The sequence below is a fragment of the Dromiciops gliroides genome, chromosome 5 (assembly GCF_019393635.1).
Source record: "Dromiciops gliroides isolate mDroGli1 chromosome 5, mDroGli1.pri, whole genome shotgun sequence".
Taxonomy (NCBI): Eukaryota; Metazoa; Chordata; class Mammalia; order Microbiotheria; family Microbiotheriidae; genus Dromiciops; species Dromiciops gliroides.
In genome coordinates this window covers 226,618,179-226,638,663 of record NC_057865.1, presented here as the reverse complement: position 1 = coordinate 226,638,663, position 20,485 = coordinate 226,618,179, and the positions used below count along the sequence as shown (strand labels likewise).

The window sequence follows — 20,485 nt, the reverse complement described above, 5'->3', positions numbered from 1 at the left end:
ACACCTTCCCCTATCTCCTTAAGAGCAGAGGTTCCAGATACGCACAGCCTTCCCTCTTTGTGCTTCACTCTGAGTCTCTGGACCAGAACTCTATGCACCATATCCAATCCTCCTCACCTCCACCCCACCCCCAGGAGAATTTTGATCTTGGAGATAGAGTAGGCACTTGAACAGAGGTCTCGAGTGGTTATTGAACTAGTCAACAGTTTTGTGATCAGTGTTGTCTTGTCTCTTCAGGGTTGAAGCCGGAGAAAGAGACATCTGTTGTGATGTTCAGACTCAAAACCAAGCTAGAAAGGGCTGGCATTTATCATGTTGATCACAAAAAAGCTAACTTCATTTTATTGATGACATAATTAAAGAGAGAGGCCCACCCCAGTTTTTCCCTCGGTGGCCATAATCTCTCCCTTAACTACATCCAACCAGTGCCACTGGTATTCCTAATGAGCAGAGCTGCCAGGTTCAAACCCAGACCATGCAAGTCTTTGAGGTCAGAGGCTCCTGGAAAGGAAAAAAGGAACATGAGGGGAGAGTGAGGGAAAGCATTTGGGGAACATACACCCCCCCATCATCCCTTACTGAGTCTAGGTAGGGGAGTAGGCTGGGGAACTATGTTCTGGAAGACCATCCCTAATACTTCAGGCCAACCCTTTCCCACATGAATCCTTTTTTTTGTTTTGGTTTTTGGTTGGGCAATGAGGGTTAAGTGACTTGCTCTTGGTCACACAGCTAGTGTCAAGTGTCTGAAGTTGGATTTGAACTCAGGTCCTCCTGACTCCAAGGCCAGTGCTCTATCCACTGCACCTGAATCCTCTTTTAAGAAGTCCTACCAGAACAAAAAAAAAAAGAAGAAGAAGAAGAAGAAGAAGTCCTACCAGGGCAGCTTGGTGGCACAGTGTACCTGCCCTGGAGTCAAGAGGACCTGAGTTCAAATACAGCCTCAGACACCTGACACTAGCTGTGTGACTCTGGGCAAGTCACTTACCCCCAATTACCTCACCAAAAAAAAAAGTTCTACCCTACCCCATTTGCTCCTTCCTTCAATCTCTCCTATCTACCTCATCAGCTTTTGCATCTTGGTCACCCTTCCACTATGTTCCCTTTTCCTCTAGGTTTCTCATTATCCTTCTTCAAACACATCCCTCCTCCTTGGCCACTCTTTATCCCATTGTCTAGTTTCCTTTTCCTAACCCATTCCATTTATCCCCTAAGGCCACCCTCACTTCTCATAATCTTCCCTCTACCAACCCCTTCTCCTCAAACCTTTACCAGACTCTCCAGTGCATGGGCAGCTGCATCTTGAACGCTCACAAAAAGTTGCTCCGGGGTCAATATGTCCAGGAGCCCAGCCCTCCTTAGTGTCCCCAGCACAGGGGCTGTGCCAACAGAAGGAATAATCAAAGTCCCAAGTCTGGTCTCCACCTCATCCCTCTTACTATTACCAACCCCCCCACACACACACACACACACAAAGAATTCAAAAAATTTCCAATCCTCCCCAGTTTCATGCATCTTACCATTACACTGAGCCAAGAGGAGGTGAATCCTGGCTGCACTGCACTGACTAGCCAGCTGGGGAAAAGGAAGAGTTTTAAGACTGGTTAGAAAAAGGAGAGTTGCCTCAGTTGCCCACTACATTCAGCACCAGTTCCAATTCTGATTCCCTTCACTCCCCTGCTATGTCACCCTTCCTCAGATGCCACAATCTTTCCCTCTTTCAATTCTGGAACCATAATGAAATGAACTGTGTCATTGCTCCACAAAAGGGTATGCCAATCTACCCCTCTCTAACTTTCGAAATCAAAAGAGGCTTCCCTAGCCAGAGTTTCCCTATTTGTTTGGTCTACATGGTTAGAATGGGAGCTCCTTGAGGGCAGAGACTGTCTTCTGTTTTGTATTTGTATCCTCAGCGCTTAGCACAATGCTTGGAACATAGTAAGCGCTTAATAAATTTTTTAAAATTAATTCATCCCTCTAATGCCTCACCCCAACATGCATAGACATACCTGCACCAACTCCCGGGCTCCAGCCACATCCACAAAGATGATACCACTACAGTCTAGGATGACAACTTGAACAAGTTCCGCTCCTGGAAGGAGCAGTAGTATTTTTATGATCACCCTCATGTCACCCCAAATCTTTCCAAGTTACCTTTCCCATGTTACCTGTCTCAGCTGACCCATGTGACTTTGCAGGTTCCTAAAGGAAGAAAAGGGGGGATCACCAGCCCCCCCATAGGTTCCTAATTAGTAAACATTAGTTCTCTATTCATCTGTCTACCACCCACCCCATCTGACCTATCACATCCGCCTTTAAAACCTTCCCCTGCTCCTGCCTCCTCACCTCATCTTGCTTCTCCAGCCCCAACAGCTGCCCCATAGTTTGACGAAATCTGCCTCTGGTTCCAAAATAGAGTGGGGCAGGATATCTAAAGATTCGTAGTCCAGGAACCTGACAGAGCTGGAGGTATTTACAGGACCAAAGAGTCAATAAAACATCCTTTCTAATTAAGATCATGAATCCCTCCTTCCCCCAACCTCCTCTTGCCCACCTTAGAACTTTCTCTGACTGGACAGAATAGTTCTCTTCCCTTTACTTGTCCAAGTACCAGACACTGTATCCTGGGGATTAGATGGGGAAAATAATAAAAAGGAAAGAAACAGGGCCATTCATATCCCTAGAGCAGGATATCCTGCTATTGGGCATATACACAAAGGAAATCACAGAAACTCAACTTGTCAAAAACTGAATTCATCATCTTTCCTCCAAAACCATCTCTTCTTCTTAATTTCCATATTAGTAGGAATATGCTGGAGCCAGCTCTGACTAGCACAAGAGAATACCTTTTCAATGTGAGCATTGATACCTCAGAAATGGGCAATTACTACAAATCAGGGTTTGATATAGTTTTACTGATTGTCTAGACTTAAAATATTAATAATGCAGATTAAACTTTAAAAGAGTGTGTATCCACATGCATGCCCCGCCCCACTCCCAGAGCCCAGTTTTTAAAAACATTTACCAGCATGCCTACGTGTTGCTCTTTAAACATTGCATGAGCTAAGCAGTATAATAGAAGGCTCAGGGAATGAATTCCATCACAAGGCAAGAGGCCTAATGACTGTGGGCTAATAAGTAGAACTGAAATTTATACACCACTTTTAAGGTTGGCAAAGTGTTTTATATCTGTTATTTCATTTGAACCTCATATCACACACCCCCTGCCTAATCCTGTCAGGGTCACCACTATCTTCCCAGTAACCCAGACTCAAAAACTCCCATCTACTCACTATCTCTTACCCCACCCCACTCCCCACCCTGCATATCCAATCAGTTGTCAAATCCTGTAGCTTTGATCTTTGTAACATCTCTGGTGTAGACCTCCTTCTGTCCTCTGACCCTGACATCACCCCAGTATAGACCCTCTTCACATCATGCCTTGCCTATTAATAGCCTGCTGGTTGGTCTCCAGCCTTAAGTTTCTCCTAATTCCAATCCATTCTCCATTAAGCTGTCAAACTGATCTTTGACCATATCACTCTCCCCTGATAAAATACACTCCAATGATTCCCTTTCACCTTGAGGATCAAATATAAGTCCTCTGTCTTGTAAAGCCCTTTATAACCTGGTCCTTCCTATCTTACACTCTTTTCTTATACTCTACTCCCCTCTTAATCTTCTTTGATACAGTGACTCTAGCCTCTTTGCTGTTCCTCAGATATGACACTCCATTTTCCAACTCTGATTTGTTTTCACTGGTTGACCTCCTCCATGCCTGGAATACTCTTCCTCTTCATATCTGCCTCGTGGCTTCCCTCAAGTCCTATTTAAAGTCCTACCTTCTGAAAGAAGCCTTTTGGAGTCCTCCCTAATTTCAGTGCCTTCCCTCCGAGACTACCTTCAATTTATTCTGCATATATCTTGTGTGTGTGTGTGTGCATACATACATATATATACATAAATACAACAAACATGTGTGTATACACACACACACAGAGTTAGTTGTTTGCATACTGTCTCCCCATTGGGCTGTGAGTGCCTTGAGAAAAAGGACTATTTTTTATCTTTCTTTATATCCTGCAGCCCTTAGCACAGTGCCTAGCATATAGTAGGTACTTAATAAATTCTAGATGACTGACAAATGTCCAATCTATTGATATATATACCACAATGTTTATGACAGTATTTCTTTGAGTGCACCAAGAACTAGAAATAATGTAGGTGAGTATCTATCATTTGAAAAAACTATGGTATATGAATATGATGGAATATTATTGCGTGGCAAGAAATGATGAATATAAGGATTTCAGAGAAACATTTAAAGATTTACATGAATTCATGTGGCAGGAAATGAGCAGAAATAACAAGCAGAAAAGAACAACATACTCATTGACTACAACAACATAAGTCGGGGTGGGTGGGTTGGGAGGAATGACTAAAAGGAAGTTGAACCCTAAGTAATGGAATAACCATTGAATGTCCAAGAGAAGAGATAAGGAAACATACCTCCTCCCTCACAACAGAGAGGTGGGGGGATACTACTAGGACAGACTATTGTAAACCTTCTCAGAAGAGGTTTCTATCAGATATTTTTGCTTAATTGTTGTTTTTTTTTGTCAAAAGAGAGGGTTTGATGGAGGAAATGGAACAACTGTGATATAAAGGCAAAAGGCATCAATAAAATGCATTTTTTAAAAGGAAAGAGAGGAAGAGGAGAGGAGTTCCTTTAGGAGAATGTATGTTCAGACCTGATTCCCTTTGTCAAGTTTTGAGCTCACCCTCCACACCCTACCTCTGTGTTCGGCAGACTACAGTCATCATGGAGAAGATTACACCTATGGCGAGGCCCAAGTCCACACTCAAGGTTACTACAGCTACCCATGTGACCAGCCACACAGCCTGTCAAACATGGGTGGGGAGAGAGTAAACACAAGGAAAAAAAACATGGGTGACCAGTAACATCTAACTAAGGAACTGAGGGGTGGTGACTGTTGGGTCAGGGCTTTGAGCAAGGTAAGGCATGGGAGAGGAGGGTGGAAAGTGAATAGATAGGGGGACACAGTTTGCTCATGGGCAGGGAGTATGGCAATTATACAGTCAAGAGACCAGGCAGCATCTTGGAGTGGGGCAACTACGATTCTTTTTTTTTTTTTCATTTTTGCGGGGCAATGGGGGTTAAGTGACTTGCCCAAGGTCACACAGCTAGTAAGTGTCAAGTGTCTGAGGTCAGATTTGAACTCAGGTCCCTCCGGATCCAGGGCTGGTGCTTTATCCACTGCACCACCTAGCCGCCCCCTGCAACTACGATTCTTGAAGTATCATGGTACCACCTGGAAAGGGTTTTAACCCCACCATCTTCCTTCTCTTTGGTAAGCCAAAATTTTGTTTAGGGAGTTACAGTAGGATTTAGTCTAAGGGGACAGTAAACAGGGAATCAGTTTCAGGAATAATCCCAATTAGCTAGGGGAAATAAGGAGAAAGGAAGTAAAGTGTTTCATTGACTTGAACTAAATTAAACTAAATTGAGTTGAGCTGAGTTGAGTTGGGAAGGCCAAGGGACCCCGAGGTAGTCTCTCACAAAATCCATCTTGCTGATATGCCACAGTTGGGGCAGCTCCTGCATCTGGAAGAACATCTGGCGCATGCTGGAAATATTGATGCAGGCAAGGACCGCCTGGGATTGGAAAAGAGAGATCAGTATCCTTATTACATCTCAATGTGTCTTTCCCCAACCTCTCCCACAGTTCACTACCTTGGGCAAATAGTAGAAAAGAGGTCCCAACCACAGTAGCACTAATAGGACAACCGCACAAGAGAAAAGGCCTGTGAGCTAGAAGGGAAGGAAGAAAATAAGGAGTGGGAAAAGTGGAACCGCTCCTCTCATCCCCGTAGCCTGTGTGTATCTTCTAGCACAGACCTTTTTCCTTTACTTGGATGTCTCCCCACACCCTTTAAGGTAGTTCTTCCCTCTTTCTTCCTACCTAGATATCCCAGCCCCTTCATATGCTTCATTTGTTTGTTTGTTTTTGTTTTTTCAGGGCAATGAGGGTTAAGTGACTTGTCCAGGGTCACACAGCTAGTAAGTGTCAAGTGCCTGAGGCCAGATTTGAACTCAGGTCCTCCTGAATCCAGGGCCAGTGCTCTATCCACTGCGCCATCTAGCTGCCCCCATATGCTTCATTTTAAAAAAATCTAAATATCCCTCATTCCCCTTACTTAACTGTCCCCCACCTCTGTAGTCCTCGGTATTCTCCACTTTTACCTGTGTGTTTCCCCCTGCATCCACTAGCAAACTGGTTGTAGCTAACGAGGCTGAATTGGGGAAGCAGGAGAAGAGTGAGGAGACTAAGTTGGAGACACCATGAGCCAGGAGCTCCTGGAGGTAAGGGGAATATTAGGATTAGGATGAGTGGTTTGTAATCAGGCTAGGATCAGGGGTCAGAGGTCTGAGTCACACCTGGTTGGGGTTGATGGTATAGCTGTGCTTGTCGGCATAGATTGAAGCCAGAGACACCGATACAGCAAAAGTAACCAATGCAATTGGAAGGGAGTAGGCAAGAACCAGGGGCAGTGTAGACAAAGATGGTATCAAGGGTTGGGGGAACCTGGAGAAGAAGAGATTACTGGCAGAACTAATTGTAGTCATAATGAAGGTGGTCTGTAAGGCCAGGGGACTCCTTTGGAGAGTCTGAGGGACAAGAATTGGGTTGAGGAAATGCTGGAATGGGTTAAAGGGCAGACAGGCTTGGAGTCTGGGGAAGCTGGAAAGGGATGTGTTCTTGAGTGGGGAGAAGGCTCAGGGATAAAGGCAATACTAGGAAGGAGGTGAGCCAGGGGTTCCTCTATTCTGTCTCACCCAACTGGTAGTGACCCAACGATTTGTACATTGTATCTCGTGTCCAGAGAAGAAGTAAAACAGAGAAGAGAGGCCAAGAGCACCTAAGGAGGAAAGACAAAGGGGGGTGGAGCCTCTTCAGTAGGGAGGAAGAGGTAAACTGGGAAGGTAGGGGGCGGCAAGGCCTCATTTTAGACTGAAGATCCAAGACGGGGACGGGGCTCAGAGGATGAGAAAGGTAGTCCTCTCACCATGAAGACCTCTCCTGGGATCGGGGTAGGCAGCCTTTCTCGAAATCTCACGTTCAGCTCTTTGACTGGCACCAGTAGCGCCAGGCTAAGGGCTGAGATGGTCAATTCGGCTGGACTGCTCTGAGGCAGTGAAGTAAGGACCGCGGCCAGCGTCTGCAGTTGAGGGACATTATTAGCAGGGCCTCCCTCCCTTCACCCACGGTGGCTTGCTCTCTCCGCCCAGCACCATCACTCTATCCAATCTTCCAACTCTCCAGATTCGCCTCGACTTTTACCATAGCCTCACACCCCGCCCCCGCCCCAGCCCCAGAACCTCCCAAATACACCGTGGCGTCTCCTTTCTCAGGGCCCCTTGAAGCCCTTTCCTTCTCCACCTTGAAAAGGGCAAAGTAGCCGATCTGTCGAGGGAAGGGAAGTCCCAGGAGACTCTGCAGCTGGGACACGAGCACGTGCACCGCGGCCCCACTGGTGAGAGCTTTGACCACGGGCTGCGACAGGAAGGTGGCCAGGAAGCCGAGCTGCAACGCGAACATCCCTAGCTGCCAGGGGGCGGAGGAATAAAGTCAGGGAGTTGGTGGGGTGGCCAGAGAAGGGGGCCAAGGAAATGCAGAAGGTCATTCGCATGTCGTTTCATCACTATCTTTTCTATTGTGGCCCTTCACGCAAAAGAGGTGGGGGTTGGGGGTGGCGAAGAAGGCGAAAGGGCCGTCTCAGATCCTCAAGGAGATGCCCCCCACCCCACCCCAATACCTCAACAAAAGCACCATAGTCCCAGATCTCTCCACTCTCCTTTTCCTCCCTCCTTCAACATTCTTTCCTTTATCACGGGTTTCTTCCTATCTTCTCACCTAAAGGAGGTCCCTGGGGCCCCCCTTCCCAGCCTCCAGTTTCCTGTTGACCTCCCCCCCAGTCTCCATCACCATCAGCACCCCGCTCCAGAAGGCGACTGCAGCCGCCACCCCAACCCTCTGCAGGTCCAGCTGCATTCTCTCAGTCGCGCTCAGGTTACCCCCGGGGGGCTCTGGGACCAGGCTTTCTACTGCTGAACCTGTCATAAGGCTGAGTACTGCAAAGGTTCCTGCAAGAAGGAGGGGGCAGCTCAGAGAGAGATGTGAAGGACAAGGAGAGCCTATTCTAGAACACAGAAAACCTGGGAGCCTCCTCCTCTCACCTCTTTTCCACGACACCGCCCCTCTCCCCCCCCCCATCATCCTAACCCCCAGCCCCCAGTCCCCTCCAGCTGCTGGAGGGACTTGAAGCCGCAGGAGAGCAAGCATCAGAAAAGCTGAAGTGGCGCCACCAGCTGGTGATGAGGCTGAGGAAAGAGCTAAAGTTCTGTGGATAACATCTGCACTTAAAGGTTTGGGATGGGCGGAGGGGGGAGAGGGGTGGGGACGGGGGGGGGGGGGGGGTAAGGTTCCTGAGACTGTAATCCGGTCCCTCTCTTATTCCACCCCACAGGCTACTTGCTACCCTTCAGAGATACTTAAACACCGAGCTTAATGCTCATTTTAACCTGAATAGAAATATCAAGGAAAGAAAGCACAATTTTGCAATTTGCTTGGGGCCTACAATTCCCTAGGGGTTTGCTGGATCCAAGGACCATAAGGGAGAGAGGTTGAGTGGAAATGGTCACAAGGAACTCTTCCAAGTAAGGATGGAATTTCCACATGTTTCCACTCCCCCTGGGAATTGCAATGGAATGCAAGTGGGGCTGGGAGCATAGCATGGAGGGGTGCTCCGATCACTCACCAGTGGACAGGTGTCTTCCTGTACCCAGGAAGGTGTAGATGAGGACAGGAAAAAAGGAGGTATAAAGTCCAAACACAGGGGGCACTGAGGTTAGGAGGGCAAAGGCCATGCCTGACAGGGGGAGAGATGGAAAGGTCACCCTGGGATAGCCAATCACATCAGGCCTCAGAGGCTTCTTATTCTGTACTCTCAACAAAAGGAGAAATTTGGCCCTGATCTTAAGGATCTGTTAAGTATACTTAAATGGGTACTGATGAGAGCCAAGCTGCTTTTAGAGGCCCACGGTGTGGATTAGGTTTATGGATCCGTGTCCTGAAGGAGCCCTGGGAGGCACATCTGGGCTTCTTGACAATCCCCTCAGCCGGAACAGGTAAAAAGACTTCTGCCCCAAAGTACAGGGAGAGGGAGGAGGGCGAGAGGAAGTTAAAAGATCTGGCCTCCAAACCCAGAGTGATGGGCTTGTCAAGGGGGCTGCACCCTAATCTAGGCTCCCCACGCCTCACCCTCCTTGATCCAGTCTCCAGACTCCAGCATCCCTTCAAGCCAACCGAGGGCTTAACTCTCCCACCCTAACGCCCTACCCAAGAAGATCCTTCTGGTTCTGACTGTCCCCTCACCCTGCGGCACATGCACTACGCCCACGGTGACTCCGGCTACCGCGTCTCCGAGCAACCAAGTCCTCCAGCGGTACCAGGGCAGCCAGGTCAGGGGAGGGAACCGGGCCCGGAGCAGCCTCCACGCCTCCCTCCTGGAGCAGATCCGGACCAGCTTGTCCCGAAAGCCCCGCAGCAGCTGATCGGGTAAAGGATCTAGACTCTGCTCGGCGCCCCCAAAATGCCTCTGGAACAGGGCCTCGGTAAGAGGACTTAGGACACCAGACACTGCTTCGGACCCAGGACTGGTTACCGGGTCTGACTCCTCTCCCAACACCGGACTGGACACAGTGCTAGACGACTCACTCATTCTGCCCGGGTCTACCCTCCTCCTCCAACCCAGACTTATGTACCCCTCCACCCCGTTGTATAGAACCCCGCCCAACGCGGGGGGGACCCCTAGCTCCTCCTTCTCGGAGTACCATACAATCAAGGGCTAGGGAGGGGTGCATCTCCCCCGGGAGATCTAGGGGCGGGGAGGAGATCCTGGAGAAACACTCTGGGGGTAGGGGGAGGGATTATGTTGCATATCTGGTCATCCTCTCCCTATTCTTCCCCCCAAACTTCAAACAAAATGGATGGGGAAACAGGGGCTGGAAGGACAGAAGAATCCTTATCACTTCTCCAAGAATTAACTATCCTCCTTCCTCTTTTCTCTCTTTTCCTTGTAAGCGTTATGAACAGGAACTCTGGGAAGAGAGCAGCTCAGAAATCCCCCCTCCCCCCCCCTCCCCCCCGCCATATCCCCACGAAGCCGCAATATTCCCTAGAGGAAAAGGAGGGGAAAACGATTAGTCCAAAATCAGTCCCCAAATTCAGAGGCAAAGGGACAGAGAGTATAGTTCAAAAGTCCTCCATGAATGCTACTACCTAGCTGGGCTGAGGGAGTGGGGGGTAATTTGGACACTAAGTTCAGTATGTTGGGGACAGATGCTGAAAGGATGGGTAACGCGGCATGCATTTATTTTTATTGACTCTTGAGTCACCCGTTTGGGTACTGTTTATTTTATTGAATTTTTAATGTAAGAAAGAAAGACTGTCCCTCAGACAATCTGATTCTGATTTCTCCCTGCTTATATTTTGCTTTGGGGAAATTAGGGGGTGGGGGAGTTGCTGTAGGGCAAAGGAAGAGCTCTGAAGATAACCCTCAACCTTGCCTACATCTTGGACACTGGACTCCCTTCTTTCTTGATCCTCGATAAACCCTTTTGTTCTTCCTGAACCCTAAACCTAGGTTCATAATCCGACTTCTGCTCCACCCCATGACAGCTTCTGAAATTCCAAATTTCAAGACCCCAACCAGTCACCCTCTGGCCCCCCAAGTCCCTGGCCCCAAAACCCTGGGGGTCGGGTGGAGCTAGGGCGGCCTCTCTTGGCTTCAATTCCTTCCATTGTTTCCCTTACTTCTTATCGAGCTCTGCGTCCTGTCCACCCTCCTTAAGACCCCTCCTCCCATTGTCAGCAGGAGGGGGGCATAAGGTCCAGGCCCAAAGGGAGGCTCTGGCCCCTTGCCCACTCTTACCCCACAGTCCCTCCTACGCAGAGTCCCATTGTCTGGTGAGGAAGCACAACCCCATGTGATGGAGCCCCCAGGGGACAGATGGACATAGTGGACACGCAGATGAATACAGACCCAGGACTGGGGCAGCTGGACACAGTTCTGAGTCTTTCTCTCTGTTCCTAGTCCTTGAGGTCTGGGATACGAAGGAGTAAAGAGGCTCCTTCTGAACTTCTCAGAACTTCTTTATGGACCCCAGGGCTGGAAGATGAAGCACCAGGAATTGCAGCACCAAAAGTAGCATTACTGTCCAGGTTTCCTCTCCCCAAAGTCGGGAGCTGGGGGACCACTTAATGAGGACTTCCTTCAGAGGAAGGGAAGGAGGGCTTTCCCCTCAGGATTCTCCTATGATGGCGGTGAAAAGCTCATTCCAAAAAAGGTATACTTAGGATTTTGCCTCTTTAGCCTCGGGATGGTGGGTTGTTGGGTTTTGTTTTGGCATTTTAACTAATTGGGAATGGGAGGGAAAGAAAAAGGTGAGATGGGGAAGATCACAGGGGCTTGGACTTTGCAAGGTAGTTAAAGGGGAGGGAAGGAGAAGGTCAAGGAGATATATGAAGAGACTTTAGGATTAAAGCATTAGGATTCCTAATGACCATCTAGTTCCCATGTCTGGGTTGAGAAGTTCACATAAAAGCCCACTGATCAGGGCAGCTAGGTGGTGCAGTGGATAGAGCACTAGCCCTGGATTCAGGAGGACCTGAGTTCAAATCCAGACTCATGGGGCAGCTAGGTGGTGCAGTGGATAGAGCACTAGCCCTGGATTCAGGAGGACAAGAGTTCAAATCCGACCTCAGACACTTAACACTTACTAGCTGTGTGACCCTGGGCAAGTCACTTCACCCCAATTGCCCCGCAAAAAAAAAACAAACCCATTGATTCCTTTGCCCCTTCCCCATCTCCAGACCCACCCCCAATGATTCTAGTGACTTCACTCCTGTACCTTTTCCTCACTCCCTCCATCCTCAATGATAAAGCAAAACCTTTATTTTCAGGAAACAGACAAATCAAAATAAATCAATACATTCTAACCCTTGCCCTCTTATCCACCCACCCATACTTTCTTTCTTGGGGCTTGAGTGATACATTACATATGGAGGAAAACAGAGGAAATCTGAATCCCCAGAGTAGAGAAACAATCTTTATGTACTAGAAATCTTTCTTAAACTTGACACTATTCCCATCAGTTCTACCCACCCCCAGCCCAGCCCTTTCCATTCAGCTGAAGACTTAGGGGAAGAATTAGTTCAAATACAGTGCCCAGGAGAGAGGCCTCATCCATCACAAACCCAATAGCAAGCCACCCACCCCCAAAAGGTGAGGAGGTCACCAGTCATAGCTCATCTTCATCCAGCTTGGCCAGCCGGGCCTGGCGGATAGGGTCTTCAGGTGCAGGAGGGGCCTGAAAAGGTTTAACAAGATCCAGAAAAGAGACAAGAGTTAAAGGGTAAGAATTTCAGAAATTGACACTCAAAAATTTATCAGAAATCTCTGACCCTTATCCTCACCTCCTGGTTCTGAACTTCTCTGGCCCCACAGATTCCTCCTGTTTGATAGGCCAGACTCAGTAGCCCCTTGAATGCCAATCCCTAACCCCTACCAACCAGATAATTGGGGGGGGGCTTAAAATTAAATCAAATTCTTACTGACTTGACTTGAAGGGGAAAAAAAAATAGAAAGGGAGGGGTCAAGCAGGAAGAGGAGGATGCTGGAAGGAAATGGGGAAAGAGGGTATTTATATAGACAAAGAGTGAAGGGAAAATTACTTCTCAAATAATAACAGATGGTAGCTATATGGCACTTTATGGTTAAAAAATTCACACCCATTGTTGCTTGTGGTTTTTACAATAACCTTTTGAGGTTGGCAAGGTTGATCAACTAGCATTTATTGAGCACCTACTATGTGTCAGGCAGTTCTAAGCAGTGAGGACACAAAATCAAAACAGTCCCACACTCAAAGAGCTCAGTCTAAGTATCAATATTATTGTTCCAATTTACAGATGAAGAAACAAACTCAGAGAGCCAGGACTCTAGGTCCATCTTTCCCACTAATACTCTGCTACCTCCCATATTGTTTCCCCTCCCAACTCTCCTTCTCCTAAGATCAATCCCTCAATTTCCCTCATATCCCACCATTCTGGGTGACACTCCCTCCCCATACCTGTTCATTCTGAGGCAGGGGGCATTCAGCCACCCCCACTGGGGGCAGCAACAGGGAAGGGAGGGAGCCATTGATGGGTGTATGTGAGCTGACTGGGGCTCGGTCCCCAAGCCGGAATCGTCCAGGGCTTCCCCCTACAGACCCTCCTATCCTTCCCAAGCTGTTAGTCTGGCTCTCCCGTCGCTGGTACTCAATCGGTGACTGCAGTGCTGGGATAGGGAGAGGAACAAGGAAGATGGAATGGCAGTCACACTGGGCCCCTGCCCTGGGATCTCTGCTGTCCAAAACAAGAATTAGAATTTTTATAGCGCTTTAAGGTTTGCAAAGCCCATCCGTCCATGACACTGGCTCCTCCAGGAGCTAAGTGGAAGACTCCTGTGGGAAAGTCAATTTGACTTCGTCATTTCCACCAGGAGGTCAGAAGTCAGAAAAGTCAGTCATCAGGATCAGGAGTTAGAGAGCAGAGACTATAAGGGAATTTGTAGATTAGAGAACCCAAGGATGCCCAAGGTTGTTGCAGTGGACTCTTACCATTGAGGAAGTTCCTCTGACTTTCCAAAATCTGGACTATATGCTGAGTCCAGGCCTCAGTGATTGTTGGATCCGAAGCCTGTAGGATGTAGCGCTGGACGCCACCCTCCGGCCCCCTTGAAGTCAAAGTGAACCGGCAGGGATCCCCCTGAGTGTTCTTCTCTAGGCCCAGACAGCTGACCTGAAGCATGCACGTGGATAGGAAGGGAAACAAACTCAGCCGCTTCCCCTACCTTCCAGTTCCTGTTTTCTAAAACGGACCGCTCCTCCACACCCTCCCCTAAACTCTCCAGTGAATTCTTTCTCAGGGTCCCTCCCTCAAGTCATCCCAGGGTCCTTCCCACCTCTAGTCCACACACCCCACCCCCTCCTCACCTTGATGCTGTTCTTATAGACATATCCAGGTTGTGCCCCACCCCTGACCCCTCCCCCTAGGGCCTCGCTGAAGATGATGATTTGCTCAAAGAGGAAGACTCGTCTCTCTCGACCCCGGGCAGGGAGCAGCCCCCCTGCTTCTGGTTCAGTCACCCAGAATGTGTCCTGACCCAGGAGCTTCCCCTGGGTGGTCAGCTTGCCCTAAGGTCAGAAAGGAAAAAGTCAGGATCATAATTAGAAGAGATTGATGGGGGCAGCTAGGTGGCACAGTGGATAGAGCACGGGCCCTGGATTCAGGAGGACTGGAGTTCAAATCCAACCTCAGACACTTGACACTTACTAGCTGTGTGACCCTGGGCAAGTCACTTAACCCCAATTGCCTCACCAAAAAAGAAGAAGAAGAAGAAGAGATTGATGGGCACCCTCGTCAGAAAAGGGAGTGGAATGGAAACCCCTGCCCAGACTGCCCAGTGAGAGCTTCTTGCTCTCCTTCCCCCTCCCTCACCTCCCTCTCTTGGGGTCCAATTTAGGGAGCTAACTCTCTCCACAGGGATCACCAAACTGTAGAAGTCCCACACCAGATGGCCCAATGACACGCATAGTTCCTCTAAATTTCCACCTCCTTCCCATACCTCAAAGCCTCGAAGTCGCCCCAGACTCATCATATCGTTGCAGCGTTTGGGCACAAAGCACATGACCTCTACTGCACGCTGTGAGAGGAAGAATCAGAGAGACAATATTTAGAAGTGGAAGGTGAGACAAACTCTACCGGCTCTCTTCCTACTCTTGCTTCCTTTAACTAATTTCCCTAAAATGTTCTCTCCCCAAACTAACCTTTAAATGGGTCCCTGCCCCAAAGGGAATGGAATTGATACACTGAGGTTTGGAAAGGAAAGAAGAATGGTTATGGTTAGATAGAGGATGAGAGGTCTCCTTACCTCAAGCTCTTCAGTATTCTTCTTGGCTTTACTATAATATTTGAGGAAATCCTGAGACATGGAGAAGAAACAGAGGAAGGTTCTGATGCTGGGACCCTGATTTCCAGATTTCCCAGACAACCCTGTGACTGAGCCTGAGGGGAGGACAACCCAGGTGGGATGTGAGGAGCCCTAGAAGGTAGTATGGAGGGAGAGTAGGTAGGTCTATGTGGGTCAGAGGCTCTGACCTTGAGTAGCAACTGGTACTTCATGATTCGCTGGACAGGTTTGATGAGAAGATCGTTAAGCTGAAGACGGTGACCTAGCTGCTGACGGAGCTCCTGAGGAAGAGGCGGGAGAAGGGAAAGAAAACAGGATTGAGTTGGGCTCCTGTGTTGGACCCTAGCCCACCAATAACTTGGAAAAACTGACCTCAAAGTAACTATCTCCAAATTCAGACATGACATGTTCCGACTTCGGTTTGTTCTGGCAGTAAATGACATACATGTGTAGCCTCCTCTCCTGAAGAAGATGGGGGAAATTGTGGATGAGGACAGCCATCTGACCCTGATATTTACAGAAGCTCAATCCATCCCCAAATACAGGCCCCACAGATACCCTCACCACCTCACATGCTTAATGAAGAGCTGGGCCAGCCAATCAGGATCCTGAAGACATTTCTGTAGTTCTTGAAGGAAGTAACTGGAGGTATGGCCAAGGAAAGGGGAAGGAAGGTCAGAATGGGGTCTGCTGGATCCTTCCAACCCACATTTTATGACTTCCTCAATATGTTTAGTTTTCCCCCTCCTTCGTATTTGTTGTACCCCTTTTCATCACCCCCTCTTTGCCTTTTACCCTTCTATTCTCCATTCCCCATACCCTCGATGCCAACATTCTCACTCTCTGTGCCATTCGTAGATTTGCTGGATATTCCCAAACACAATCCTGTCTCGACCTCGTAGATTTTCAGGGATGCCCTGGGCTGTCATGGTTGCCATATAGCCCTGGTAGGAGGGCAGAATGTGAGGTATGAGTAGGACAAGAAAATGCTATTGGAAGAGGTACCACTAGAGGGACCTGGAAATGAAGGAGTGGAAACGGGGAGAAACCAATCCCAGGAAAAAGACCCATACAACTTTTGGAAACTAGCATAGAGATTTCCAGCTCTAGAAAGAAAGAATAGCAGCTCTGCAGGGGTAGGAGGGTAGGAGCGGAGGGGGATAAGGGTAGGGTAGAGGAAGCTACCTCCACAATCTGCCCCAAGTCCTCCACGTACATTTTCTCTGTTTCCACCAGTTCACTCAGGACATACCTAGGAAGGTAGGAGGAGAGCACACCTCCTCAGGGTCAATGGACTCCCTTCATTCAGCAACCATCCCCTCTACCTGAAGACCCTAGGGGCGGGCGGTGGGGAATGCCTGTGGAAGGTTCTCTCTAAATGCTTGAAGAAGATCCATTTGCTCCTCATTTGAAGCAGAAAAATGGCACTTACATACTCCTGTCCAAAGCCTTCTTCCTTTGTTCTTCCTCACTTTCCGTAGTCTGAGAGGGAGTCTCTTCAGGGGGCTGGGAAGTTGTACTTTCCTGGAGGAGTAGGGAAAGGAATGTCCCTCATCAGGATAGCCAGGAAACCTTGACACGGCTTCAGCATCCACCTTGATACCCTTTTCCTGATACCTGGGTCCTGTCTCCAGGTCCCTCCAATAAAGTGGTCAGTAGAGTCAGTTCTGGTAGTTCCTCCCCTGAGGCTAGAGTTGACTCCCGAATCCATCCCTAGGGAACAGAGGCCAAACATCTGTCAGCTACAGCAAATATGTTCCCCTTCCGAACAGTGAGCCCCTAGCCCTTGCCCTTCCCTCAATATTTGATGTTGCTTTATATTTGATGTTCCAGCTGACTCCTCTTGCTCACCTGACATGATCCTGCCTGGTCACTGTCTGTCTCGGTTTCCACACTGAGGCAGTGTCTAGAGTGGTCCAACCACCGCCTCAAGCCACTGACAGGCCCTGGGGGTCCAGGGGAACAGTGACCAGAACTGAGTCCAGAGCTAGGGGCAGAAGTGGGAGCCAGGACAGAGGCAACAGAAGCAGAGACACTGCCTTCACTGCCAGCAATGGAATAGGACTCTGGGAGAGTGGAGGTGGAGACAATACATAGAAAGAAAGCTTAATTAGGACTTCTAGGAGGAATCACAGAACATCTTCCCCACTATGGCCAATTCTTATTCCCAGTGTCCCAAGACCTACTGTCTCCATTTGAGCTGACTGAGGATAAAAAATCTTCTTGGTCTTCACAAGGGGGGAAAAGGGGAGGTAACTATAGTGACTTCCCCTCCCCCCAACTCAGGGTACAGAAACATCCAGGAGAGAGTCCAGGCCCTTTGTTCCCCACTCCTGGATCTCCAGAAATATGTGGGGTTCCCTCACATCTTCAGTTTGGCACAGTTTATGGGTGTAGGGGGCAAACCATCTGGATTGGAACTAAGATCTGGGGGTGGCCATCTGCCCTCCCCTCCAAGATGAGTACAGACCATTCCCTGGGAAACAAGGGTGGGGAACAGAGCTAGGAACCATCTGCCACCCCTAGAACACCTCCCCCACTGCCTTCAACCACTATAAAAAGAAATTATTTCTGTAACCCCTTGCCCCCCCAAAAAAAGCAGTTTACTACATTAGGCAGAGCATGGCAAGGAAAGGAAGCTTAATATGGTAGGAGATGTCACTAGTGAATCAAGTTATATGATCAGATATCAAATCCCAGATTTCTTCACTGCCCGCCTTGTTTCTACCCAGACCTGAGTCACATTCGGGACAGCAGGGCTTTGAGTTTGATTGAATGCTTTTTCAGGGGGATGGGGGAATACTGAGAAGATGGGAATGGTACAGGGCCCTGGAGGAAACCTGAACAGGGTGTTTCTCTCATATCCACCTCATCTTGGAGACACATAAAAACAGACACCGATCCCTCCTTGCCCCTTCCCCGAATTTCTTGAATTTGGAATAAAAATATTTGGAGCTTGAGATCATCTTGCAACTCCACTTTTCTGGGAGATGTACTGACAGCCTCCAGTTAGGGGGTTAGGGGAGAAAAGGGCCCTGGCTCCCACGGTACCCTCCCACGCACTCCAATTAATCTTCCCCCCTTTCAAGGCTCCCACCCCCCAAATACTGAGTCCCGCACTCACCGCGACCCCCCCGGGAGAAACAGCAGCCGCATTTTGCCAGCACTTTGCGGATCACGTGGGGACAGGCACAACGACCCCCCCGGTGATCCTCCCGCATGGTGCCGGGGCCCCCCCAGACCCCCCACCCGGGCCGGCCATGCAGAGGGAATCACGGGGGGCGGGGCGGGAACGGCTCCGGGCGCACACCCCCCTCCCTCCCACCCAGGTCTGGGCTGGGAGAGGGGGGAGGGAAAGGTTGGCGGCGGGGATGTCTAGGGGTGGATAGAAGTCTTATCTGAAGGAGGGACAGGGGGTCTGAAGAAGGGGCAGCACAGGGCTGGAATGAGGAGCCGGGTGAAGAGGGGCTCCGGAGCCCTATCAGTCCCGGGGTCCGTGCGTCCAATTGTCCAGTCCGGGTGGGGCCTGGGCCGGGATGCGGCTGCAGCTCCAGCTCTGTCTCTGGGGTCACTTGGGGGTGGGGGCGGGGTGGGGGAGTAGGGTGGGTGCGTGGAGGATTGGGTAGGGAAAAGTCCCTGGACTGGGGCTGGGGCGAGGATGTGCGGGGGTGGCAGCTTTGGGGAGATACTGGCGCTGCGCCGGGTCTGGGCCGAGCGGCGAGCTCAATTGCAGGCCGAGCCTCTATGCAGCCGAGGGGAGGAGTCTGTCTGCCCCTAGCTCCGCCCTCTCCCGCTCCATCCCCACCTCAATCCCCAATTCCCGCCCCAATTCCTCTCTCCCCCACAGACTCCCCCAACTTGGAACTCTATGTCCCCGGCTTCTCCATCCCTCCCTCCTCTGCTTCGCCTCCTGATCTCCTTCCTCGTCCTCCCGCCTCCCTCTTCTTTCTATCTTTAGAGGGCCGAGGTTGGGGGACTTTGGTGACTGGGCCGGTGCCCGCTACTCCCCCCTTGAACTCAGTGGCGAAGAGCAGGAGTCCCGTAGATAGATAAAGCTTCAAATTGTGTGTGGGTGTGATGCGAAGCAAGGGGTTGGGTGGGGGAGTGGAAGTAGAGATGGTGATGGAGAGGGGTGTCATCCTCTGCCCCAGACCCTTATCCCGGGAGACTCAGACGTAGATAGGATCTCCCGAGTGGGCCGCGTGTGTGGACGCCCTATTCAGGTGCCCGCCCCTCTCCCTCTAATTCTCCCCCTCCCTTCCCTTCAGTACCCAGGACTCCAGCAGCAGCTAATCACCAATTAAGGAGAAGTTCTAGAGCCCTGGGCTGGCTGGGGACCAGGGGTGGGGCAAAGGGACGGCTACTCCGCCTGGCAAGGGGTTACTGAAGCTGGATAGGAGGAGAGGTCGGACAAGAAGACAGGAAAATGTGGGGTAGTCTGTGCCATTAAATAGATATCATGCAAATCAGATGCAAAACACTATGTAAATAAGCAAAGAATATTGTCTGAATTCGCCACTTAGCGCGGGTTGCCTCTCTACGCCGTCTTACCCCCACCTAAAACCCAGCTTCTTACCAAGCGCCTGAGTCGGTGCGGAGGCCGCAGTTTCTACCTCCCCTCCGTTACCCCACTTCGTACTTTTAGGCTCAGATTCCCTTTCCCCAAGCCTCAGAAGGCTCCTGTTGGGGGGCTGCAAGGACAGAGGGTCTGTGAGGAGCTCCAATTCGTTCACATCTAGCCCTAGTCCCCCTTTGCCCTGATTGGGACACGTCCCCAGGAGCTATCCATATGTGTCGCTGGCTAGAGTGGGAGCCGATGCCACCTCAGGCAGTTGTTTTGGACCTTATTACTACTGAGAGGCTTCACGAGTTCCTGTAACTATCAGTTGAGTTGCTTTTCGGAGGGCGAGATGTGGTGTGCAGCCTTAGGTCCCGTTATCCCTAACCCGACCCCACCGCGGTCCCTCTTCCTTACCCCCTCAGGCTCGGGCAGGGCGCATGCGCGCAGCATGCCCCCCATGGCCCCCAGCATCCGGTCAGTGCGACCCGAGGTGGGGCGGTCTGGGGGCTTCATGCTGGACTTAGGCCTTGTTCGTAGCTCTCAGGACGGAGGGGACACCGAACCTAGGGGGCCTGAGGCGCTGTGTCCGAGAAGTTGCTGCTGTTTGAATCCTCCCCCTGCCCTCGAGCTCCGCCCTACTCCCACCCCAACTCAAACCCCAGCAGGACTGGTAGGATCGCCTCTTTTCCCATAATCCCACCCCCACCCAATATAACTCACAAAGTAAAAATGCCGACCAAAGTGCTCCAATGTGTTAGGATCTAGGTCGACCTTATTTTCTCAATTTTCCAAGTCTAGAGGGGTGGGTAAAGCATCCAGGGGTTCCAGACT

General features: G+C 50.0%; 2 protein-coding genes across 8 annotated transcripts; both read right to left on the bottom strand.

Annotated features, from left to right (window-relative positions):
- Positions 1-384: 384 nt before the first annotated feature.
- LOC122728541 (solute carrier family 26 member 10-like) lies at positions 385-10,167 on the bottom strand. Of its 3 annotated transcripts, XM_043967230.1 has the most exons (18): positions 9,456-10,167; positions 8,839-8,949; positions 8,007-8,164; positions 7,461-7,625; positions 7,087-7,239; positions 6,857-6,939; positions 6,458-6,605; positions 6,263-6,376; positions 5,753-5,830; positions 5,579-5,674; positions 4,793-4,899; positions 2,552-2,621; positions 2,344-2,460; positions 2,166-2,199; positions 2,007-2,089; positions 1,518-1,572; positions 1,270-1,376; positions 385-501 (listed from the first exon to the last, which is right to left on the bottom strand). In XM_043967230.1, exons 1-18 carry the CDS (start codon positions 9,799-9,801, stop codon positions 463-465), a joined length of 2,064 nt encoding a protein of 687 aa, XP_043823165.1. In that variant the 5' UTR covers positions 9,802-10,167; the 3' UTR covers positions 385-462. The 3 variants fall into 3 exon arrangements, with proteins under 3 accessions (XP_043823165.1, XP_043823163.1, XP_043823164.1); XM_043967228.1 differs by having other exon boundaries at positions 1,270-1,572; XM_043967229.1 differs by having other exon boundaries at positions 1,270-1,572; positions 8,016-8,164.
- A 92-nt stretch (positions 10,168-10,259) lies between these two features.
- On the bottom strand, positions 10,260-20,219 carry ARHGEF25 (Rho guanine nucleotide exchange factor 25). 5 transcript variants are annotated; one of them, XR_006353338.1, is made up of 18 exons: positions 20,069-20,219; positions 19,670-19,784; positions 16,945-17,159; positions 16,711-16,806; positions 16,526-16,617; positions 16,279-16,345; positions 15,934-16,037; positions 15,666-15,735; positions 15,466-15,555; positions 15,282-15,374; positions 15,055-15,105; positions 14,749-14,826; positions 14,117-14,317; positions 13,742-13,922; positions 13,211-13,419; positions 12,358-12,451; positions 11,993-12,032; positions 10,260-11,250 (listed from the first exon to the last, which is right to left on the bottom strand). XR_006353338.1 is itself a non-coding variant. In XM_043968550.1 (17 exons), the coding sequence occupies exons 1-16, from the start codon at positions 20,165-20,167 to the stop codon at positions 12,383-12,385; spliced, it is 1,830 nt and encodes a 609-aa protein (XP_043824485.1). In that variant the 5' UTR covers positions 20,168-20,219; the 3' UTR covers positions 10,261-11,250; positions 12,358-12,382. The 5 variants fall into 5 exon arrangements, 3 of the variants coding, with proteins under 3 accessions (XP_043824485.1, XP_043824484.1, XP_043824486.1); XR_006353339.1 differs by lacking the exon at positions 11,993-12,032 and having other exon boundaries at positions 10,263-10,763; positions 11,125-11,250; XM_043968550.1 differs by lacking the exon at positions 11,993-12,032 and having other exon boundaries at positions 10,261-11,250.
- Positions 20,220-20,485: the final 266 nt, after the last annotated feature.